The sequence below is a fragment of the Choloepus didactylus genome, chromosome 5 (genome assembly GCF_015220235.1).
Source record: "Choloepus didactylus isolate mChoDid1 chromosome 5, mChoDid1.pri, whole genome shotgun sequence".
NCBI classification, from domain to species: Eukaryota; Metazoa; Chordata; class Mammalia; order Pilosa; family Megalonychidae; genus Choloepus; species Choloepus didactylus.
The window spans coordinates 56,243,732-56,270,435 of NC_051311.1; the positions used below are offsets into that span (position 1 = coordinate 56,243,732).

Here is a 26,704-nt window from a genome sequence, read left to right on the forward strand (position 1 = left end):
TTTATCATTTGATTTCTTCCCATAGCATATAGTAAATCATATATTTAAAAAAAATAAGTTTTAGTTTAAATTAATCTATTCTAGATCAAAGTACAGGTATGTCCAAAGATGCCGCACATATTGGTCTCTTACGTAATTGTCTAGATTTCTGGGGCAGGAGAGTCTATAACTTAATTTATTTAACAGAAACCAAGTTCATGGAGGAAAGGCTAAGGAAGGTAGAAAGGGCATACAATGTTCCTTTTGTTGAGCAAATTCAGTAAATAATTATCTGTGGTTATCTATTCCACTGTCCAGATGGTTATTCATACGCTCATTCCTAAGGATAGGGAAACTTGCCAAGGGAGATAGGGACAGAATCATTACTGATTTAGAGGAAACTACAAAATTTGTCTTTGATGCCTCTGATGTCCCTTTCTAGTCCCTTACCAGTTTTTAGGCAGTAGTTTATTCCCATGTGACCATGCTCCCACTGCTACAAAATAATTATCTTATCCCAGAAGCATTTCCTTTAAATGAGAAAACCAGATAATGCAATGATAAACAGATAGAAATAAATTTCTAACTATAGATTTTAAGGCATTTATTGGGGATGGTTTGAGGATATAGAAATCTTCTCAGTACCATTCAAAATTCATCATATGGGCACTTCTATGTATAAAACTGATCTCATCACAATAGTATGTAGAATATAAGGAGACACTGGATTACCATATTATTGAAAGGTCAGTTTTACCTGTTTCTTTCACTCAAAGTCAAAATCTTATAATACAAAGGAAAAGGAGTGAAGTAGGGAGGTAGAAGAAATCAAGTTGTAGTTCTCCTACCTCAAATAATCCTTTAGAAGCCAAGGAGGGACTGATCCAGGTATTTTCACTAAAAAAGAGAAAAAAAACCCATAAAATTTATGAACTTAGGTTTTAAGATTAACAAAATTTAATTTTTACTTTCTTGATAATTACTTCACTCATACATTTAATGGCTAGCTTAACTGAACTTATTTTCAATCTGCCATTGTCTAATTCAGACATATAAAAGATATGAATAAATATTTTCCCTGAATGTCTTTTAATTAAGTAGTTTCAAGAGAATAGCAAACAGTAGAAATACAATAATTGTCAAACAATTCAGAACTGAATATGTGTATATGAATAGATATTAATATATGAAAGACAAACTAGATGCACAGTAGGGTGGCCTACTTTTTAGAAAGCCAATCAGGTACGCAGGCATAACAGACAAAAAATAATACATAAAAAATAATTATACTTAGATGCATTGTTATTTGAACATAAGACATTAATAATTGGTGTTTATTTGAAATGATTTTTTCTGTTCATATATGCTATCATTTAAACAAAACAACAATAGGACTAGTTGACAGTGGCAATTAGTAGTAATTAATAGAATAAATCAAACACATAATATGTGTGAGAAAAATATAATAATATTTTTATAATGTTTCTTTCTCTCTGATAGATTTTAACCCTATTGGACATTTAAATTTTCTAAACTACATTATTTTGTATTCTTAATAAAAGTTAAGAGTAAATACAGGACTAATTAAGAAGATATATCTATATTTAATACAAATTAACAATGATATATTTTTTCTGCCCCATGATACAGTAGGATGTGATTTATTTTCTGTTTCCTTTTCAAATGATACTTCTCTGAACTGCCTGCACTCTGTAGGGCACCCTTCTTTTCTTTTATGTAGTGGCAAAGCTGAATATATTCAAAGGGAAAATTTTCTTTGACTTGCATATTTGCTCTTAGCAAGCCTTCATTACCCTGATTTCAACCCCTGAATAAAAGAATGTTTCTTAAGGTGCCCACCATAAAACAAAAATACAATATATATAACTTTTAAATTATCAGAAGAAAAATTGATCTAGCCAATGGAAGGCAGGAATTGAAAGAAGAATATAATATATAGTAACTAGAAAATAACATATGAAATAGAAGAATTAAGTACTAAAAAATTGCAGTTACAATAAGTGTAAATGGGTTAAACTGTCAAATGTAAAGACTTAGAATTTCAAATTGGCTAAAACAAAAACAAAAAGAAAACACACCCAAACCCAGAAACAGCAAACCTAGATCCAGCAAAATGCTATCTAAAAGAAACATCCTCAGAAAATATGCAGAGAAAGGTTGAAAATAAAATTATGGAAAAAGCTACACTGGGCAGTTATGAATGGGAAGAAGTTTGAGATGACAATATAGAATTTAAGGTAGAAACATTATAAAAGAAAAAGAAGTGTCTTATATACTCAAAAGGAACACTAGAACAAGAAGAAATAACCAAAATAAACATATATGCAACTAACATATACAGCCTCAAAAGCTATCAAGCAAAAACATGGAGAAATACATGAAACAACAGTTGTGACTAGAGATTTTAATACCCTCTTCAGAAATGGATAGATAAAGCAGATTAAAAACTGAACTAAAAATTGAAATAAGCTTCAGCTATTAGCTAATAGAATATTAGCTATTCTATTTAATATAGAATCCTATATTAAAAATCAGTAAAGATAAATTTTTTGAAAATACTAAAAATATAAATTTCTATCAAGACTATAAACAAGGTATTTTAAATACACAAAGTGTAGCATGAAAAAGGGGAAAGTACAGACAAAACAGATTTTAGCCCATGTGCCAAATTCAGCCCACAGCTTGTTTTTCTACAGCCCATGGATAAGGATGGTTTTACAATTTTAAAGGGAAGTAAAATAATAAAAAAAAAAACCCCAGATCTTTTAGGATTGCAGAGTCTAAAACTTTACTATATGGTCCTTTACAGAAAATCCTTGCTGACTTCTAGATTTGATCATTATTCATTATCCTCCCCTACCTCCATAGGAGATGAATACTTCTTTTCTTTCGGCTTAGCAATGTGAAACATTAATGAGATGTTATCAGAAATGACTTGAATAGAGGCTTAAAATGTGCTTGTCTAGTTGAGCTTGCCCTCTTGCGTCCAAACTTTTCATCATGAGAAGAACATGTCTTGATCATCACTTATCCAGAGACATGTAGAATAGATATGACCCTGGACTACCACCAGGAGCTAAGGCCAGGTAAGTCCAGTTTTAAGAAATTTAACACCAGCTGACCCACACACATATGAGTAAGAAATCAATGCTCATTTTTATATGTTGTTGAATTTTAGAGTAATTTGCTATACAGTAAAAGCTGACCTACACAGAAATTGGTAGCTAGAAATGCAGTGCTGCCATAACCAAAGCCTAAAATATATGGTAATAGCTTTGGAAAGTAAGGAAACTGTTATAGGAGGTTGGAAAAATGGTGTCCGAAATTATAAAGTGGAAGATAACTGGCAAAATGTTGACTGTAATAACTTGTGTGCACCTAATAAAGTTGTAGCATTAGGTGAGGAAGTTTTGAAGAAAAATGTTAAAATCATGAAAGTTGTTACTAGCTGCACTTGATAAGTTACTACAAGGAAGAGATGAGTTCAGAAAAGAATTGGTCAGTTTTCAGGCAGAACTGAGGAAGAAACGTGGGGAGATCAGAAATTTCAAGGTTGAAAAATGAAACAGTTTTTTGGTGTATCTAAGAAGTGGCCATTAAAACACAGCCTCTGGACAAAGGCCAAATCAGGGAATGCTAGTAAAACATGGTCTCAAGGTATAAGTAAGTGAAATCAAAGATAGACTTGTAACACCCCTTTTAAAGCCTATCTGAAAGAATTAAAGTAGTGTCTGGGAGGCCCTTTCAACTGCACAACAGGATTGTAGGAAAGAATAAGGGTATTGTTGCCATGGAAACCCAAAGCACCCACAGTATCATAATTAAATCGAGAGAGGCTTGTCTCAAAAACAATTTTGGGTGCCATATTTCTAGCACATGGAGTTGACTAGAATCAAAGACGTAGAAAATCCACAAAGTCTTTGAGACTGATGCATTTACAATAGTGCCTCCAACCTGGATTAAAAAGATCCTGAGACTGTTTTAGATGTAGTAAGATCATTAGGTCCCCATCTGTCTATGAATAGGAAGTATTTGGAGAAAGCTTCTCTGTCACCAAGAAGGGTACACACTGTATTAGTTTCCTATTACTGCCATAACAAATTACAATAAATTTAGTGTCCTAAAAATACAAACTTAATAGCTTACAGTCTGTAGGTCAGAAGTCTGACATGGATCTCACCTGGATAAAATCTAGGATTTAAAGCAGCTATCATAAATATTGTTCCATATGCAATTATGAATTCCCTTGAAATAAATGAAAAAAAAATAGAAAAATTAAACGAAAAATAGAGTTTATGAAAAAAAAAACCAATATGGAAATTGTGCCAGTTTGGATGTTTATGTCCCCCAAAACACCATGTTCTTTGATGCAGTCTTGTGGGGGCAGATGTATTGGTGTTGATTAGGTTGGAATTCTTTGGTTGAGTTTTTCCTTGGAGATGTGACTCAATCAACTGTGAGTGAAACATTTGATTAGATAATTTCCATGGAGGTGTTACCCCACCCATTGAGGGTGGGTGCTAATTGGATCACTGGAGTCTTATAAAGGAGTTCACAGACAGAAGGACCTCAGAGCAACTGAGAGTGACATTTTGAAGAGGAGCTGCAGCTGAGACAGACACTTTGAAGATGGCTGTTGGAAGCTGACACAGACATTTTGGAGAACGCCAATTTGAAACGCAACCTGGGAGCGAGCAGACACCAGCCACGTGCCTTCTCAGCTAACACAGGTTTTCCGGATGCCAATGAGCTTTCTCCAATGAAGGTACCTATTGTTGATGCCTTAATTTGGACATTTTTGTTGCCTTAAGACTGTAACTTTGTAACCAAATAAACCCCCTTTATAAAAGCCAATCCATTTCTGGTATTTTGCAAAATGGCAGCATTAGCAAACCAGAACAGAAATTATGGATCTTAAACATAGAATAACTGAAGTAAAAAAAGAAAAACAAAAAACAAAAAAAACAAAAAAACAAAACAAAAACCTTACTGGGTGGGCTTAATAGCAGAGTAGAGATAACAGAGGTTAGAGGCAGTGAACTTAAGGAAAGATCATTAAATTTTACCCAATCTGAACAAAAGAGAGAAAACACACAGAAAAAAAAAATGAATAGGGCCTCAGGAACCTGTTGATACAAATTGAACAAATGTGTATCATTGGATTCCCAGAAGGAAAGGAAAAAGAAAGTAGGACTGTAAAATAATGACTGAGCACTTCCCTGAATTCATGCAAGACACAAACCTGTAGATTCAAGAAACTGAACAAACTATGAATAGAATAAACCAAAGAAATCCATATCAAGACACATCATAATCAAATATCTGAAAAAAAGGCAAAGAAATAATTTTGACAGTAGCCAATGAGAAATGACATATTACCTAAATTATAACACAAATTTATAGACAATGGATTTATCATCTGAAACCATAGAGGCCAGAAAGACGCGGCATGACATTTTCAAGTGCTGAAAGAAACTGTCAATCACAAAATTTTTAACCAGCAAAATATCCTTCAGGAATGAAGAAAAAAATAAAGACATTCTTGGAGGAAAACTAATAGACTTTGTAGCTATAGTATCCTTAATGAATTGCTGAAGAAAGTTCTTCAAACAGAAAGGAAATGATAACAAAAGAAAGGAATGAAGAACAATGGAATGGGTAAAAATAGGAGTAAATATGAAAGACTATCTTTTTCCTCATGAGCTTCTTAAATCATGATACTTGATAATTGAAGCAAAAATTATAACACCATTTTGTGTAGTTCTCAAAGCATGCAGAATAAATACTTAGGACAATTATATTAAAAAATGAGGAGGGTTAAAGTATTTAAATGGATGTAAGTTGTCTATACTTCACTTGAAATAGTAAAACATCAATACCCGTAGACTGTGAGAGGTACTATGGTAGATTGAATCATGTACCCCAACAAGACATGTTTTTAATCTTAATTATCATTCCTGTGTGTGTGAACTCACATAGTATTTACATTTGTAAATAGTAAATATAAATATTTACTAAGAGAGAACCTAAGATGGCAGCTAGGAGAGACAGGGCAAAAAAACACCTCCATGAAAAATACTAGATAAAAGCCAGAAAGTGACCCAGAACACCAGTTCCAGTGATGCACCAGCTGGACAAGGTCTGCTAAATTCACAGGGAATGTGTACTTGGTGAAACCGGGAGTCTGCGTTCTGAAACAAGTGAGTAAGTCACTGAATGTCCAGCAGCCAAGCTGCAGTGTGGGGAAACCATGGCTTGGCATTTGGAGGTGGAATAGTTCTTTTTAAAAAAACCCACAAGCAGCTGCAGATACGGCAGCGAGAACTGCACAGCGAAGCATGGCAGGAATGGGTTGTGCAAACACCTCAATATCTGGTGTGGAAGCTAGCCTTTCGCCACTGGCTGCTAATTGTCTCTGATTGAGGCAGGAAGAGGTCAGCCAAAAGGGGAACATAACCATGCCCCTTGCAGCCATCTTCCTGGTGGGCTGGGAATGCTCCTGCCTGGCGCTGGAGCCACAGCCCAGAGCTGCGCCAAAAAACCCAGTGCGACAGGAGGTGTTTCCAGCATCACGTGCACACACCACAATAGTGGGTGTGGACATTAGCCTTTCACACCCCCACAGTTAATTCTCCTGGAGCTGGGAAGGCAGAGCTGTGTGAAAAGGGGGAAATTAATGTGCCCCATACCACCATCCTTACAACAGGCTGGGAACACATCTACATGGCCCAGTGGCCCAGAACTTCCCTTGAGGGATGGCATGCACTTGTGACATAGCACAACCTTCCCTCAGCAGAGGCCCTGGGAGGGCACAGCTTGGAAGAGGGATGCACTCAGAAATTCCAGGGACCATATGCCAATACCAAAAACTTGTGGGTCAGCAGCAGAGACAATCTGTGGCGAGACTGAAATGAAGGTTTAGACTCTTGCAACAGCCTTAAATCTCCAGGAACACCTGGGAGGTTTGATTATTAAGGCTGCCCTGCCTCCCTAACTGCTCAGACACATGCCCCACATTCAGGGTGGAGAGCACCAACAACACACCCAAACTTGGTGCACCAATTGGACCCCACAAGAATCAGAGCCCTACACACCACAAAGACAAAGTTGGGGAGAACTGACTTGAGGGGAATAGGTGACACACGGATGCCATCTGCTGGTTAGTTAGAGAAAGTGTATGCCACCAAGCTGTAGATCTGACAAATTAGAGATTCATCCTTGAATAATCCTACATATCTTAAAAGAACCCTATCAAGTAAAGCCAATGCCAAGAAGCCAAAAACAATAGAAAATTTTAAAGCATATGAAAAAACAAGACGATATGGATAACCCAAACCCAAACACCCAAATCAAAAGATCAGAGGACACACAGTACTTGGAGCAATTAATTAAACAACTAAAGACAAACAATGAGAGCACGGCACAGGATATAAAGGACATGAAGAAGACACTAGAAAAGCATAAAGAAGAAATTGCAAGAGTAAATAAAAAAATAGATGATCTTATGGAAATAAAAGAAACTGTTGACCAAACTAAAAATATTCTGGATACTCATAGTACAAGGCTAAAGGAAGCTGAACAATGAATCAGCAACCTTGAGGGCCACAGAATGGAAGGTGAAAGAACAAAAGAAAGAATGGAGAAAAAATTGAAAAAATTGAAATGGACCTCAGGGATATGATAGATAAAATAAAATGTTCAAATAAAAGACTCATAGGTTGCCCAGAAGGGGAAGAGAAGGGTAAAGATCTAGAAAGAGTATTCAAAGAAATTGTTGGGGAAAACTTCCCAAACCTTCTACACAATATAAATACACAAAGCATAAATGCCCAGCGAACTCCAAATAGAATAAATCCAAATAAACCCACTCCAAGACATATTCTGATCAGACTGTCAAATACTGAGGAAAAGGAGGAAGTTCTGAAAGCAGCAAGAGAAAAGCAATTCACCACATACAAAGGAAACAGCATAAGATTAAGTAGTGAGTACTCAGCGGCCACCATGGAGGCAAGAAGGCAGTGGCATGACATATTGAAAATTCTGAGAGAGAAAAATTTCCAACCAAGAATACCTTATCCAGCAAAGCTCTCCTTCAAATTTGAGGGAGAGCTTAAATTTTTCACAGACAAACAAATGCTGAGAGATTTTGCTAATAAAAATCTGCCCTATTTCAGATACTAAAGGGAGCCCTACTGACAGAGAAACAAAGAAAGGAGAGAGAGTTATGTAGAAAGCTTCAGTACAAAAGAGATTCAATATTGGTTCACTAAAGGACAATAAGAGAGAGAGGGGGAAAAATATATCTGACAAACATAAACCAAAGGATAGGATGGCTGATTCAAGAAATGCTTTCACCGTAATAATGTTGAATGTAAATGGATTAAACTCTCCAATTAAAAGATATAGATTGGCAGAATGGATCAAAAAATATGAACCATCAATATGTTGCATACAACAGACTCACCTTAGACACAGGGACACAAAGAAATTGAAAGTGAAAGGTTTGGAAAAAATATATCATGCAAGCTACAGCCAAAAGAAAGCAGGAGTAGCAATATTAATCTCAGATAAAATAGACTTTAAATGCAAGGCTGTTAGGAGAGACAAAGAAGGCCACTACATACTAATAAAAGGGGAAATTCAACAAGAAGAAATAACAATCATAAATGTTTATGCACCCAATCATGGTGCCATGAAATACATGAGACAAACACCGTCAAAACTAAAGGAAGCAATGGATGTTTCCACAATAATTGTGGGAGACTTCAACACATCACTCTCTCCTATAGATAGATCAACCAGACAGAAGACCAATAAGGAAATTGAAAACCTAAACAATAGGATAAATGAATTTGATTTAACAGACATATATAGAACATTACATCCCAAATCACCAGGATACACATTCTTCTCTAGTGATCACGGAACTTTCTCCAGAATAGACCATATGCTGGGACATAAAACAAGCCTCAATAAATTTAAAAAAATTGAAATTATTCAAAGCACATTCTCTGACCAGAATGGAATACAATTAGAAGTCAATAACCATCAGAGACTTAGAAAATTCACAAACACCTGGATGTTAAACAACACACTCCTAAATTAAATGGTTTATAATGTAGAATGTAGGGGAACTAGCGATAGCAATTGGTGAAGGAGGAACAATAATCCAATAAGAACAGATAAGCTATCGTGGGTGAGCTTAATGTTCTGCGAATGCCCAGGAATGACTATGGTTTGTTAATTTCTGGTGGGTGTGGTGGGAACAAGTTCACAGAAATGTTGCTATATTGGGTTATTTTCTTGGGTTAGAGTAGGAACGTGTTAGACTCCTTTGTTATGGTTTGTTTGAAATGTTTTTTTTATTGTATGTTTCTGAAAAAAATTTTTTTATATAGTTGTTTTGAAAAAAAAAATAGTTAATTGAAAAAAAAAATGAAAAAATGTGCAGAGCCCCCTTCAGGAGCTGGTGGAGAATGCAGGGCTTTTGGGCTCCCTGACCTTGATGATTGCTGATGTGCTCACAGACATAGGTACTGGTGGTTTGATGGGCTGAGCCCTCTACCACAGGACTTGCCCTTGGGAAGACTGTTAATGCAAAGGAGAGGCTAGGCCTCCTCCTGAATGCCTCTGTTGCTCAGATGTGGCCCTCTCTCTTGAGCTAAGCCAACTTGGCAAGTGAAATCACTGCCCTCCTCCCTACATGGGATCTGACACCCAGGGGAGTGAATCCCCCTGGCAACATGGAATATGACTCCTGGGGAGGAATCTAGACCCGGCATCGTGGGATGGAGAACATCTTCTTGAACAAAAGGGGGATGTGAAAGGAAATGAAATAAGCTTCAGTGGCAGAGAGATCCCAAAAGGAGCCGAGAGGTCACTCTGGTGGGTACTCTTACGCACAATATAGACAACCCTTTTTTAGGTTCTAAAGAATTGGAATAGCTAGCAGTAAGTACCTGAAACTATCAAACTACAACCCAGAACCCATGAATCTTGAAGACGATTGTATAAAAATGTAGCTTATGAGGGGTGACAATGTGATTGGGAAAGCCATGTGGATCACACTCCCCTTTGTCTCATTTATGGATGGATGAGTAGAAAAATTGGAGAAGAAAAAAAAAAAGGAGAAAAAGGCGCCCAGTGTTCTTTTCTACTTTGTTTTTTTCCCTTTAATTTTTATTTTATTTTTTTTTTCATTTTTATTGAGATTGTTCAGATACCATACAATTATCCAAAGATCCAAAGTGTACAATCACTTTCCCTGGGTACCCTCATACAGCTGTGCACCCATCACCACACTTAATTTTTGTTCAATTTTTAGAAACTTTTCATTACTCCAGACAAGAAATAAAGTGAAAGATGAAAAAAGAAAAAAAGAAAAGGAAACTTGAATCCTCCCCTATCCCTAACCAACCCCCCTCAATTGTTGACTCGTAGTATTGGTATAGTACATTTGTTACTGTTTATGAAAAAATGTTGAAATACTACTAACTGTAGTATATAGGTTGCAATAGGTACATATTTCTTCCCTATATGCCCCTCTATTATTAACTTCTAATTGTATTGTCATACATTTGTTCTGGTTCATGGAAGCGATTTCTAGTATTTGTGTGGTTGATCATGGACATTGCCCACCATAGGATTCAGTTTTATACATTCCCATCTTTTGACCTCCAACTTTCCTTCTGGTGACATATATGACTCTGAGCTTCCCCTTTCCACCTCATTCACACACCATTCAGCACTGTTAGTTATTCTCACATCTTGCTACCGACACCCCTGTTCATTTCCAAACATTTAAGTTCATCCTAATTGAACATTCTGCTCATACTAAGCAACTGCTCCCCATTCTTAAGCCTCGTCCTATATCTTGGTACCTTATATTTCATGTCTATGAGTTTACATATTATAATTAGTTCCTATCAGTGAGACCCTGCAATAATTGTCCTTATGTGTCTGGCTTATTTCACTCAGTATATTGCCCTCAAGGTTTTGTCATCAACCCATTTTTTTTTTTTTAATATAGTTTTGTTCACTCACCATACATTCCATCCCAAGTAAATAATTGATGGTTCTCTGCATGGTCATACATTTATGTGTTCACCACCTTCACCACTATCTATATAAGGGCATCTATATTTCTTCCACAAGGCAGGAGGGAGAGTCAAAGAAGTTAGAGAGGGAAAAGAAAGGAAAAAAAAATGACAGCTAGGAAGCAGAAAAAGGAAAAATAACCTTAAATCAAAGTAGAATAAAGAATCAGACAATACCACCAATGTCAAGTGTCTAACATGACTCCCCTATCCCCCCCTTTTATCTGCATTTACCTTGGTATATCACCTTTGTTACATTAAAGGAAGCATAATACAATGATTCTATTAGTTACAGTCTCTAGTTTATGCTGATTGCATTCCTCCCCCAATGCCTCCCCATTTTTAACACCTTGCAAGGTTGACATTTGCTTGTTCTCCCTCGTAAAAGAACATATTTGTACATTTTATCACAGTTGTTGAATACTCTAGATTTCACCAAGTTACACAGTTCCAATCTTTATCTTTCCTCCTTTCTTGTGGTGTCTCACATGCTCCCCACCTTCCTCTCTCAACCATATTCATTGTTATCTTTGTTCAGTGTACTTACATTGTTGTGCTACCATCTCCCAAAATTGTGTTCCAAACCATGCACTCCTGTCTTCTATCATCCTGTAGGGCGGGTGTCTTGTTCACAAAGCCTCTCATTGTCTGTTTGTCAGAAAATATTTTGAGTTCTCCCTCATATTTGAAGGACAGCTTTGCTGGATATAGGATTCTTGGTTGTCGGTTATTCTCTTTCAGTATCTTAAATGTATCTCACCACTTCCTTCTTGCCTCCATGGTTTCTGCTGAGAGATCCACACATAGTCTTATTAAGCTTCCTTTGTATGTAATGGATCGCTTTTGTCTTGCTGCTTTTAGGATTCTCTCTTCATCCTTGACATTTGATAATCTCATTATTAAGTGTCTTGTCGTAGGCCTATTCAGATCTCTTCTGTTTGGAGTACGCTGAACTTCTTGGTTCTGTAATTTTATGTCTTTCATAAGAGATGGGGAATTTTCATTAATTATTTCCTCTATTATTGCTTCTGCCTCTTTTCCCTTCTCTTCTCCTTCTGGGACACCAATGATACGTACATTATTGAACTTTGTTTCATCCTTGAATTCCCAGAGACGTTGCTCATATTTTTTCATTATTTTCTCCATCTGCTCCTTTGCGTGTAGGCTTTCAGGTGTTTTGTTCTCCAGTTCCTGAGTGTTTTCTTCTGCCTCTTGAGATCTGCTGTTGTATGTTTCCACTGTGTCTTTCATCTCTTGTATTGTGCCTTTCATTTCCATGGTTTCTACTAGTTGTTTTTTTGAACTTTCGATTTCTGCCTTGTATATGCCCACTGTTTCCTTTACAGCCTCTATCTCTTTTGCAATATCTTCTCTAAACTTTTTGAATTGATTTAGCATTAGTTGTTTAAATTCCTGTATCTCAGTTGAAGTGTATGTTTGTTCCTTTGACTGGGCCATAACTTTGTTTTTCTTCGTGTAGGTTGTAATTTTCTGTTGCCTAGGCATAGTTTCCTTGGTTATCCAAATCAGCTTTTCCCAGACCAGAACAGGCTCAGGTCCCAGAGGGAAGAAATATTCAGTGTCTGGTTTCCCTGCAGGTGTGTCTTAGAAAATTGCTCCACCCTGTGATGCCTCAGGTCACTGTGCTTTTCTGCCCAGCAGGTGACGCCTGTTAGCCTATAATTCTTGACTGGTGTGAGGCGGTGTGGCTGTGTTCCCCCAGGCTCTGGTGTCTGGTTCTGAATGGAAAGGGCCCCACCCCTTTCCTCCTAGAGAAGACAGACCCCCCAGGTGGAGGTCATTAGCATTTCAATGGTCTCTCTCTCTCTGCTTGTGCTGTCTCCACCCTTCCCCAAGTCACAGCCCTGGAAACTGAAAATGACTGGGGCTTTCTCCACTGAGCTGAAAAAAGAAACAGATAGTCCCCTTCAGACCTAGTCCAAGGTGACCCTCCGGCTCTCCAAGGTCAGTCGTCACCCAAAGCCTCTGTCTGTTTTTTGGGGATTCGTACCTGTAGTGAGCAGTTCACACTCGCTACTTAAAACCCCAGTTGGAGCTCAGCTGAGCTATATTTGCTTGCTGGGAGAGAGCTTCTCTCTGGCACCATGAGGCTTTGCAGCTCGGGCTATGGGGGAGAGGGGTCTCAAGACTTGGATCCGCAGGTTTTACTTACAGATTTTATGCTGTGTTCTTGGGCATTCCTCCCAATTCAGGTTGGTGTATGATGAGTGGATGGTCTCATTTGTCTCCCCGCAGTTATTCTGGATTATTTACTAGTTGTTTCTGTTTTTTTGTAGTTGTTCCAGGGGGACTACTTAGCTTCCACTCCTCTCTATGCCGCCATCTTGCCCAACTCCCTTTCCCTTTAATTTTTATTCTAATTATTTTTGTGTGTGTGGCAATGAAAATGTCAAAAATTAATTTTGGTGATGAATGCACAACTGTATAATGGTACTGTAAACAACTGAATGTATGCTTTGTTTTGTATGACTACATGGTATGTGAATATATCAATAAATATGAATAAAAAATTCAAAAAAAAATAAAAAATATTTACTAAAGAATAGTAAATATATTTTTTTCATTCGTAAAACATACATTTGTAATTGTACATTTGTAAACTGTAAATAGTATCTTTGAATATTAATGTGAATCAGGGTGTGAATAGGATCGTCAAAGATGTGGCCAGACTTAATAGGTAGACTTAGTTCATATTACGGAGGCCTTATAAAGAGGAAATTCAGACAAAGTCAGAAAAAGCCACAAGAGGAGACCAAGTATACTGTCATGTGAAGGAGGCAGAGAAGCAAATCAAATCATCCCAAGGATTGTGGGAAGCCATTACTAGAACACTGCAAACTCCAAGAGAAAGCATGGCTTTGCCAACACTTCATTTGGAACTTCTGGTTTCTGTAACCATGAGCCAATAAATTCCTGCTGTTAAGCCAAGTCATTATGTGATACTTGTCATAGTAGCCTGGCAAACTAAGACAGTTAGATATGTATATTGTAGTACCTAGAGCAATCACAAGGAAAAGTATACAAAACAGTTGTTACAGTTTGCTAATGCTGCCATTTTGCAAAATACCAGAAATGGATTGGCTTTTATAAAGGGGGTTTATTTGGTTACAAAGTTACTGTCTTAAAGCCATAATGTATCCAAGGTAAGGCATCAAAAATAGGGTACCTTCACTAGAGAAAGGCCATTGGCATCCAGAAAATCTTTGTTAGCTGAGAAGGCACGTGGTTGGTGTCTGCTTGCTCCCAGGTTGCGTTTCAAAATGGCATTCTCCAAAATGTCAGTGTCAGCTTTCAATGGCCAACTTCAAAATGTCTCTCTAAGCTTCAGCAGTGAGATCCTTCTGTCTGAGCTTTTATAGTACTCCTGTTAACTAATTAAGACCCATGCTGAATGGGCTGGGCCATACCTCCATGGAAATAATCTAATCAAAGGTATTAACCACAGTTGGGTGGATCATATCTCCATGGAAACAACCTAATCCAAAGATTCCAACCTAATCAACACTAATACCTCTGCCCCCACAAGACTGCATCAAAGAACATGGCATTTTGGGGGACATAAAACATCCAATCCAGCAGAGCAGTATACTGAAATTCATTATAAAAAATCAAAATAGGATTTTAAAAATGTTCAAGTAGCCCAAAGGCAGGCAAAGACAGGAAATGGGTCAAATGATAAAGGGAATGATCAAAACTAAATAATAAAATGGCAGACTTAAGTCTAACAAATCAATAATTATTTTATATGTAAATGGTCTAAACAGCAATTATAAAACAGAGACTGGATAGAGTGGTATGTGCTATCTATAAGAAACTTACTTCAAACATAATGGCATAGGTGGATTTATGAAAGAATGTATCTGGCAAACATTGATTAAAAAACCAAGAGTGGCTATATTATATCAGATAAAGTTAAGAGCAAGTTAAAGTTGTCATTATTCGTAGATGATATGATCATTTTTGTCTACCTAGAAAAACTAATAGTATCAACAGACAAATTATTAGAATTAACAAGAGAGTTCAGGACTTTAGCCAACTATAAGAACCTTCTAAAAATTCAATAAACACTGTCTTAAACTAGCAATATTTAACTAAAAGTATAATAAAGTAAAATTCCATTCACAATGGCATAAAAAATCTATCAAGGATTGTGGGAGGATGGCAGACTAAGAAGCTCCAGGAATGAGCCCCTCCACCAAAACAACTATTGAGATGGCAAAAAGTGTCTCAATCTACTCTTTTGGAACTCTGGGGTCTATCAGAACATCTAAGGAAGAGCTGGATGAAGGGGCTGGTGAATTTTTGCAAGTATCAGTGAATTTGACCTTCCATGCAAGGCTACGACCCCCCATTCCTCAATCATATGTGGCAGGCAGCTGAGGGGACCTCTGCCCACATATCTGGTGTGGCTACCTGGTGCTAGGGTGGGCAATAAGGGCCTTGTTTTCTAAAAACTGGGTGTGTTGTGGTCTCACTGCTGATTGCTGCTTTTTGATTACTAGGAGGTCAGCAGGAAGGGTGGCCATTGTTTCACCCCCCATAGGTGGAAATGGCTGAAGAATCTTAAAGAGGAGGCACCCTATTTTCCCCTTTCCCTTCCCTGTTTAGGAGCAAAAATAATTTATAAAAGTTAAAAACAGCTCCCATGCTCATCAAACAACAAACCAGCAATCCCAGAAGAGCAGGAGAATTAGGTTTCCAAAGTTAAAACCACATAAAACACAGGATTTCCAGCTCTTGACAACAAATTAGAAAACACACAAAGAAACAGGAAATAATGGCCCATTCACAGGAAAATAAAAATTGGAAAGAAATCATCCCTAAGGAAGTTCATGCACTGGAACTATCAGTCAAAGACATGAAACCGTCTATCTTAAATACATTCAGTGAGCTAAAGGAAATGATAGACAAAGAACTAAAGAAAATTAGGAAAATGCTGTCTGAACAAAATAAAGAGAAAATATAAAAAGGAACCAAATAGCAATTCTGGACCTGAAACATACAGTAGTTAAAATGAAAGACTCACTAGAGGTATTTAACAGCAGCTTTGAGAAGGCAGAAGAAAGGAGCAGAGAACTTGAAGAAAAGACCACTGAAATTATCAAGTGTGAGAAACAGAAAGAATAAACGATGAAGAAAAATAAAGAGAGTCTGAGTGACCTATGGGATACCATCAAGTGTACTGATACACACATCATAGGAGTTCCAGAAAGATAAGAGAGAGAAAAGGGCAGAAAAAGTGCTTGAAGAAATAATGGCTGGAATCTTCCTAAATTTGATAAAAGATATGAATATACACATCCAAGAGCTCAATGAACTCCAAGGAGGACAAACTTAATGAGTTCCACAAGACATATAGAGAAATTGTCAAATTTCAAAGACAAAGAGAATTTTGAGAGCGCCAAGAGAGAAGGGGCTCATCATGTACAAGGGATCCTCTATAAGACTAACAGCCAACTTCTCATTAGAAAACATGCAGGCCAGAAGGCTGTGGGAATACATATTTAAAGCAAAGAAAAAAATTATGATTTAATACCTCTGCTACTGCTGCTGGATATATATCCCACAACAATTCTCAAAAAAGTCTGGAAGATGACATGCAGGACAATTTTAGTGGTAGCTGGGAGTTGGAAACCACCTGGGCATCCATAACACTTTTTAGTGGAGTGTTATAATGGGGTGGATGTATTCCACAGAGTATTAAGCAGCAGTTAGAAGCAGAAGATTAGATATAAACATAGCATGGACTTAAAGGTCAGTTGCTTAATGAGAAACATAAGGAGGAATTATTTAAAACAATGCTATTTTTGTAATTTAAAAATGCATGCAAAATAGTAAACATTTTTCGAGAATATATACAAAATGATACACTTATATTTAAACACATAAGAATGACTGTCTCTAGGTGGAATGGGAGTGAAGGGAGGAAAGTGATTGAGATAGACTACTATCTATTCACCAAAAATCCATTTGTCTTTCTGAACACACTGCTAGACTTCATTTCCTAGCATCCCGAGGAAGTGTGGCCACATGAATAAGTTCTAGTTAATGGATTGTGAGTAGAAATGATGAGTGTCATATCTGGACAAAGCTTTTAGCAGTAGATTTCCTGCTCCAAATCTTCTATCTCTTTCTGCTCAGAGGATGAAGATAATGGACTAATAAGATGGAAAGAACCTACGTCCCTGAGTCACTGCAGGGAGGAAAGCAGCTGAGAAATAAATGAACCATTCTGTATTATGGGATCCATATGTCCCCACAGTCTACTTCAATGACTAAATATTTTAATGATTAACTCAATCCTATAAGATCTAAAACAAACAAACAAAAAAAGGTTTTAATTTGGGAAGAGAAAGCAGGTTTTAACTAATTTAATTAGCCATTTAAGGTGGTAACAGAGATTTTCAGAGATGAGCACGGAGTAAGGTACAGGATTTTATAGTCATCAGTAACTGTTCAAATTTTGGCTCTGCTGCTTATATGTTCATGTTAAGAGCATGTAACAAGTATGTGATAAAATTACTTACATAAGAAGTTTACCCATAATTCCTTTTTGTATTGATATGCTTCACTTGCCAGCCACCTTTTTGATGGGTCTCTTTTTCTCTCTTTGGTTTAGTTTTTATCCTGTGGCGTGAGCTCTCCTCATTTCCTGGTGTACAAGAATAACATAAGAACTAACGGTAGCGGTGAGATGTTGACGTTTTGGGCCAGGAGACATCTTAAATATTTATCACCCTTATCCCACTGTGTGTTTGATTAAGTAAACATCAAAGACATAGAATACACTCCATGAGTTGTCTGTGTGGAGGTAGTGGATGATATAAGCTTGGTAGCTTTTAAAATAGTTGAGTCATCAATTATGAAACATTTTGCTATCATTCTTGAAGCTTGTGATGGTTTGGAACCATTGTCTTTCTACTTCTTCCCATTCTACCCTATTACAGTTGCCATGTGTTAAGTATTGGGTACCCATATTCTAAACTTTGAACTTTGAAGTAAACTTTAACTCTATGTTTGCTCCCACCCTAATTACTAATGCAGCACTGCTGTTACTGTAGATTTAGAAGCTGACAAAATGCATGTGCTTTCGAATCTTGATTCCTTTAGTCCATTGCCACCACTCTTCCTCTACAATGTAACCATTCCTTCTAGATTTTTTTCCTTTCCTGCTTCAGCTTGAACCCCACTGGCAATGTTTTCACTCAAGGTTATATTTATGCTTCATCATATTACTATAATTTGTGTTTTAGTCTCATTAACCTACTGAAACCTCTTGCTAAATTTATCAGATTTCTTAAATTCTACATTTCAGATTACTCCTCATTTTACTTGATTTTTTTGCAGCAATGACTCCTCACAACTCTCTCCTCCCTTAATACCTATACTTTCCCAATTTTCCTGCTGACTCTGAAACTGATTTTTCTCAAACTTTTCTTCTCTGGCTTCTTTCCCTTGGCCTGCTCCTTTAAACAAATGAGTCCTATTCTTGGTAGAGTCAGCTCTGGTATATGTGACATACACGTTTTTAAAAACTATCTTACTATGCAAAATAGCTTAATAAAAACTATAGGGTGTATGGGAAAATAGGGTTTGGACAACACACAAAAACTTTGTCAATGACATATAAAAAAAGCTGGGCACCTAATAAAAATGGTAGCACAGTATTGTGCATGTTAAATGGTTATGGAAATATAAATACCACAATTAATTTGACACTTTACCTGAAAACAACCTGAAATTTGTTTGTGGAAGTAGCACCTACAAACTCTTCTTCCCAGCTCCCATGCTCACTGCCCTGTGTGCAAAAGGAAGAAAACAAAAGAAAGAGAAAAAGAACAGAGGAAAATACAAAATAGGCTGAGAGGAAAAGAGAGGAAAATTAAAAAGACTGGAGGTGTGAGGTCCCATGGCCAGAGTGGCTGTCAGAAGGGTTGCAGCTTGAAAGTTATTGTGAAGTAGGATTAGCAAAAGTATTGGAAGGAGGGTTTTCTACATCAGACAGAAAGTTGCATAACACCAGATGTCTACAGTTGTGGCTCAGTGTCCTCATAATGGGAGTGTGTGCATTTTTTGTATTACTATGTGGGTCCATTCAGCCAGGTACATTTTTTCTCAAAGACAAAACTAGACATAAGCAAGTGAGAAATTTGCATATGTTCAAATTGTCCCCTAGTATGTCAATTAACTTGGAACAAATTTGTGTTTTCAAAACACGTGTTATAGCTGAACTGATTGTGTTTTCCTTTCTCTTTACATGAAAGATCCCCTTGGGAGAAATTAATTACTCCCATGGATTCAAACTGTGTAATAATAATGGATATATCTATTTCTCCAGATTCAATATTCAGATTCAAACTCATATTCTATATCTTTCAATTATCTATTGAACATGTATACCTAGATAACATCTCAAACTCAGCATTCCAAATTTTTCTTCTTCCAGTATTCCCTGTCTCAGAGTTACCATCATTCAAACTGACTCAAACTACAAATTAATTTTTCCATTTTCTTAACATCTATATTTGCATGCACCCTCCCTATAAAATATAAATTTTTATACTACCTTATAGATTATGTTTAATTTAATCCAAGTGTTTTCTTGTCACACAGTCAGCCATCAATAAACACTTGTTAAATTAAATTGAATGGCTGATGTCTTTTTGAGTGCTCTAATTTTCTGTTGCCTGAACTTTTACATTTTTTCACACTATTCTCCCTGCCTCTACTCTCACCTACTGATCATGGAGATTATGAGTCCTTAACAGCTCTGGAATGAGATTAACATAAGTCTATTTGGGGCACTCTTCATTGCCTACTCGATAAATACAAATTTCCATTGCATGACACTGTAAGACCATTTATGATCTACCTGTGTTTTCATCCTCATCTACAACTGCCCCATTCTGTATTGCGTTTTTTAGTCACATTAAGCTACTTGCTATCTCCTCATCAAGTTCTTCTGTGCCTTTTTTATTTTACTTATACATCTTGTTCTGGAATTCCAGTGTACATAATTAGATAAAGCATAATCTTTGGTTCAAGATATACTATCATCACTGTGTCATACATGGTACTTTTGTTTCTATATCTATCTATCTATCTATCTATCTATCTATCTATCTATCTATCTATCTATCTTTTAAGAATATAATTAAATCCCATGGAACCTTATCCAAGCATTAGAACATTAACAATAATTTATATCTACTTGCATGTTTCTGCCCTTACCCATCTGCCTGTCTTTCCTTCAGAGGTAGCCAATATCCTAAATTCTGTTTTTTATCCCCTTTTTAAAAAATTTCACCCCCCAAGTAGGAATGTCTAATCAATATATTGTTTAATTTTACTCATTTTTGAGCTTTATAAAGAGACTACAATACTCTGTCATCTAATAGGACTTGCTTACTTTTTCTTGTTTCCTCTATGCCTTGTTGAGTGTTTTTTTTTAAAATTTTATTAGAGAAGATGCATGTTTACAGAACAATAATGCAAAAAACACAGGATTCCATACACCACCCCATCACCAACACCTTAATGTGGAACATTTGTTACAATTAATGAAAGCACTTTTTTATAATTACTATTTTGTAAAACTGGTTACTTTTGTTACAACTGATGTAACTATTAATTATCATCTGTAGTTTACATTAGATGTATTTTTTCCCATATACCACTCTATTATTAACACCTTGTATAGTGTCATACATTTGTTATAATTCATGAAAGAATATTCTTGTATTTGTGCTATTAACTATAGTGCATTGTCTACAATAAGGTTCACTGTGTTATACAGTCCAATGTGTTATCTTTTAATTTTTAACAGTCCATTGTGTTATCTTTTAATTTTTATTGTATTAAAATATGAGACCTAAAGTTTCCCCTTTTAATCACATTCAAGTATATAATTCAGTGCTCTTAATTACACTCACAATAATGTGCTACCATCAAAACTTCCATTTCCAAATCTTTACAATCAACCTAAATAGAAATTCTGTATAAAGAATCCACTTCCAATTCTTTAACCAAAATCTATCCCCTGGTAACCTATATTCTAGATTCTAACTCTATGAGTTTGCTCATTATAATTAGTTCTTAGATCATACAATATTTTCCCTTTTGTGTCTGGCTTACTTCACGCAGCATCCATGTTGTTGCATGTATAAGGACTTCATTCCTTTTTACAACTGAATAATATTCTATTATATGTATATACCACATTTTATTTATCCATTCATTGGTTGATGGGCACTTGGGTTGCTTCCATCTTTTGGAAATTGTGAATAATGCTGCTATGAACATGGGTACAAATATCTGTTTGAGTCCCTGCTTTCAATTCTTCTGGGTATACACATAATAGTAGGATTGCAGGTCATATGGTAATTCTATACTTGGTTCATGAGGAACTAACTGTCTTCCACAGTAGCTTCATCATTTTACTTTCCATTATACATTATACAATACATATACATACACATACAATACATATATGCCATTATACATCATACATTGTATATTTTCTCAGATCACAACAGAATGAAGGTACAAATCAATAACAGAGGGAGAAATGGAAACTTCAAAAATATGTGGAAATTAATATACTCTTAAACAATGGGTTAAAGAGGAAGTCAGAACCAAAATTAGGAAAATATCTTGAGGCAAATGAAAATGAAAATACAACATACCAAAGCTTATGGGATACAGGAAAGATAGTGCTGAGGGAGAACTTTATAGTTCTAAATGCTTACATTAAAAAAGAAGACATATTTAAATTCAGAGACCTAACATCAAAACTGGAAGAACAAGAAAAAGGAGAGCAAACTAAATCCAAAGTGAGCAGAAGGAAGGAAATAACAAAGATTAGAGTGGAGATAAATGAAATACGGAACAAAGGGAACAACAAAAACAAAAAAACAACAGGGAGAATCAACAAACCAAAAATTGATTCTTTGAAAAGGTAATAAAATTGACAAACCTTTACCTAGACTGACAAAGAAAAAAAGAGAGAAGACACAATTAACTAAAATCAGAAATGCAAGTGAGGACATGACTACTGACCCCACTAAAATAAAAAGGACTAGAACAGGATATTATGAACAGCTGTACATCAATAATTTAGATAACCTAGATGAAATGCACAAATTCCTAGAAACACACAAACTATTTATGCTGACTCAAGAAGAAACATAAGATCTCAACAAACAAGTAAGAGTAAGTAGATTGAGTCAGCAAGCAAAAACCTCCCAACAAAGAAAAGCTCAGGACCAGATTTCACATGGGAATTTTAGCAAACATTCCAAGAAGAATTAAAACCAATCCTGCTCAAATTCTTCCAAAAAAACTGAAGAGAAAGGAACACTCCCTAATTCATTCTATGAGGCCAACATCACCGTCATATCAAAATCAGCTAAAGATAACACAAGAAAAGAAAATTGCAGACCAATATCTCTTGTGAATATATATGAAAAAATCTCCAACAAAATACTAGCAAACTGAATTTAACAGCACATTCAAAGAATTAAACACCATGATGAAGTGGGTTTTAACCTAGGTATCCAAGGACGTTCTACATAAGAAAATCAATTACTGTACTATACAACATTAACAGAACAAAGTGAAAGAAAAACCACATAATCATCTCAATTGATATAGAAAAGACATTTGACAAAACCCAGCACCCTTATTGATAAAAACCCTTAGAAAACTAAGCAGAGAAGGAAACTTCCTCAACATGATAAAGGCATATATGAAAAACCTACAGATAACATCCTACTTAATGGTGAAAGAATGAAAGCTTTCCCTCTAAGATCAGGAACAAGATAAGGATGCCCACTGTTATCAATGTTATTTAATGTACTAGGAGTTCTTGCCAGAGCAATTAGGCAAGAAAAAGAAATAAAAGACATCCAAATTGGAAAGAAGTAAAACTTTCCTTATTTGCTGATGGCATGATCCTATATAGAGAAAATCTAGAAAAATACATAACAAAGCTCCTGGAGGTAATAAATGAATACAGCAAAGTGGTGGGGTACAAGATCAACATCCCCAAATCAGTACATAAGAAATGAACAATCTGAAGAAGATATCAAGAAAAAATTCCATCTACAATAGCAACTAAAAGAATCAAATATCTAGGAAAAACCTAACCAAGGATGTAAAAGACTTGTATACAGAAAACTACAAAACATTGCTACCAGAAATCAGAGAAGACCTAAACAAATGGAAGGACTTTCCATATTCATGGATTGAAAGACTAAATATTGTCAAGATGTCAATTCTGCCCAAAGTGATTTACCGTACAACACAATCCCAATCAAAATCCAACAGCCTTCTTTGCAGAAAAGGAAAAGCCAGTCATCCTATTTATAAGGGAGGTTAAGGGGTCCCTAATAGCCAAAGCCACTTTGAAAAAGAAGAATAAAGTTGGAGGATTTCCCATTCTTAAAACTTATTAAAAAGTCACTGTAATCAAAACAGTATGGTACTGGCACAAGTATATATAGACAAATAGAATAGACTTGAGAGTTCAGATATAAACCCTCACATATATGGCCAAATGATTTTTGATAACAAGGCAAAGACCACTAAATTGGGAAAGAATAGTCTCTTCAACAAATGGTGCTGGCAAAACTGGATCTCCGTTTGCCAAAGAATGACGGAGGACTCCTTACCTCACAACTTTACAAAAATCAACTCAAAATGGATCAAAGACCAAAATATAAAAGCTGGAACTATCAAACTCCTAGAGGAAAATATAGGGAAGCATCTTCAGGATCTTATGTTAGGCAGTGGTTTCTTAGAATTTACACCCAAAGCACAAGCAACAAAAGAAAAAATAGATAAATGGAACCACACCAAAATTAAAAACTTTTGTTTCTCAAAGGACTTTATCATGAAAGTAAAATGACAACCTAAAAAGTGGGAGAAAATATTTAGAAACCACATATCTGGCAAAGGTTTAATATCCAGAATATATGAACAAATCCTTCAATTTAACAATAAAAGAAAAATAATTTAATTTAAAAATGGGCAAAAGCAAGCCAGGCCAAAGGGTAAAGGTTGAAACTGACTGTGTTTTAAAACTTCAACTTGCATATGAGACCAAGGGAATAGATATCTATTTGGTACAGGATCTAAATTTTCTAAACAGTACAACTCTACAGTTGATTTGTTCAAACACCACAATTGCATGGAACTTTGAATAGGAAGTGAGATACGGTAGGTTAGTATAGGCTGGAGTGAAATAGTGACACATACCAGAGTAATTTGGGCAGATAATAAAAAATATATTTACAGCCTCCCCCTCCCCAGCCCCGAGGATCTGGGGGAAGGTGCAGATGTGTTGGACATCCTCACCTGGACTGGTGTTGATGGTGTCACAAACATTGGGACTGGAGGTTTGATGTGCTGAGCCCTCGATCATGGGACTTGCCCTTATGAAGCTCATTACTGCAAAGGAGAGTCTAAACTTGCATGTAATTGTGCCTAAGAGTCTCCCCCTGAGTACCTCTTTGTTGCTCAGATGTGGCCCTCTCTCTCTCTAACTGAGCCATCTCGACAGGTGAACTTGCTGCCCTCCCCCCTACGTGGGACCCGACTCCCAGGGTTGTAAATCTCCCTGGCAATGCAGAATATGACTCCCGGAGATGAATATGGACCCGGCATCGTGGGACTGAGAGTATCTTCTTGACCAAAAGGGGGATGCAAAATGAGACGAAATAGTTTCAGTGGCTGAGAGATTTCAAATGGAGTCAAGAGGTCACTCTGGTGGACATTCTTATGCACTATATAGATAACATCTCTTAGGTTTTAATGTATTGGAATAGCTAGAAGTAAATACCTGAAACTACCAAACTCCAACCCAGCAGTCTGGACTCCTGAAGACAATTATATAATAATGTAGATTACAAGGGGTGACAGTGTGATTGTGAAGACCTTGTGGATCATACCCCCTTTATCTAGTGTATGGATGAGTAGAAAAATGGGGATAAAAACTAAAGGACAAATGGGGTGGGATGGGGGGATGATTTGGGTGTTCTTTTTTCACTTTTATTTTGTATTCTTGTTCTGGTTCTTTCTGATGTAAGGAAAATATTCAGAGATAGATTGTGGTGATGAACGCATAACTATGTTATCATACTGTGGACAGTGGATTGTATATCATGGATGATTGTATGGTGTGTGAATGTATTTCAATAAAACTGAATTTAATAAAAAAAAAGGGGGCAAAAGACTTGAATAGATACATTTCCAAAGAAGGTATACAAATGGTCAAAAAAGCACATAAAAAGATGCTCAACATCATTAGCCATACAGTAATGCAAGTCAAAACCACAATGAGATACAATTTCACATCCACTAGAATGGCTACTATTAAAAAAAAAAAACTGAAAATGACAATCTTGGAGAGGATGCAGAGAAATAGGAACACTCATTCATTGCTGGTGGAAATGTAAAATGGTGCAGGCACTGTGGAAGATAGTTTGACAGTTCCTCAGAAAGTTAAGTATAGAATTACTATATGATCCAGAACCGCACTTCTAGGTATATACCTAAAAGAACTGAAAGAACGACTAGAACAGATATTTGCACACTGTTGTTCATAGTGGCATTACACACAATTGCCAAATGATGGAGGCAACCATCATCCAATGAATGGATAAACAATATGTGGTATATACATACTATGGAATATTATTCACTCTTAAAAAGAAATGAAGTACTGATAAGTGCAACAACATAGTTGAACTTTGAAGACATCATGTTGAATGAAATGTCTGACACAAATATTGTATGATCTCACTGATATGAAATAATTCAAGTGGTTGCATGAATCAGTCATTAGCTCCTTTTTTGTTGCTAAGCATATTCCAATGTACGGATTACTAAAGTTTGTTTAATGATTCATCTGTTGAGGGACATTTGGGTTGTTTGTAACTTTTGGGCATTACAAATAAAGCTGATATCAACATCCATGTATAGATTTCTTGTGGACATGTTTTTTTTATTCTGGGGGATAAGCATCCAAGAGTATGCTTGCTGGATCATATGATAAGTACACACTTTGGTTTAAAAGAAACTGCCAAACTATTTACAGACTGTTCAATTTTACATTCCTCTCAACAATATAATACATGATACAGTTTCTCTGCATCCTCACCAGCGTGTGGTGATATCACTACTTTTTCATTTCAGCCATTCTGATTGGTATATAGTGTTATCTCATTGTGGCCTTAATAACAGCAGTTTCCCAATGGTTAATGATATTTCACATCCTTTCACATGCTTATTTGTCATCCATCTCTCTCCTTTTGTAACATATCTATTCATGTATTCTGTGCATTTTCTAATTGGACCATTTGTTTTTTACTGTTGAGTTTTAGGAGTTCTTCTTATGTTCCAGGTACAACTTTATTGTCAGATATGTGGTTTATAAATATTTTTGCCCAGCCTGTAGCTTCTTTCCATCCTCTCAACAGGTTCTTTCACAGAGTAAACATTTTTAATTTTGATGAAGTCCAACATATCAATTTTTCTATTGTGGGCCATGCTTTTGCTGCCATGTCTAAAACCTCAATATTTACCCC

At 36.2% G+C, this 26,704-nt stretch overlaps 1 protein-coding gene across 1 annotated transcript in view; it reads right to left on the reverse strand.

Annotated features, from left to right (window-relative positions):
* Window positions 1-823: 823 nt before the first annotated feature.
* The window catches only part of LOC119535304 (cytosolic carboxypeptidase 3-like), an 87,507-nt gene continuing 61,626 nt past the window's right edge, over window positions 824-26,704 (reverse strand). Inside the window, exon 4 of the mRNA XM_037837740.1 lies at window positions 824-876. Within this exon, the coding sequence (XP_037693668.1) occupies window positions 824-876 (53 nt within the window). The remainder of the gene's footprint in view (window positions 877-26,704) is intronic.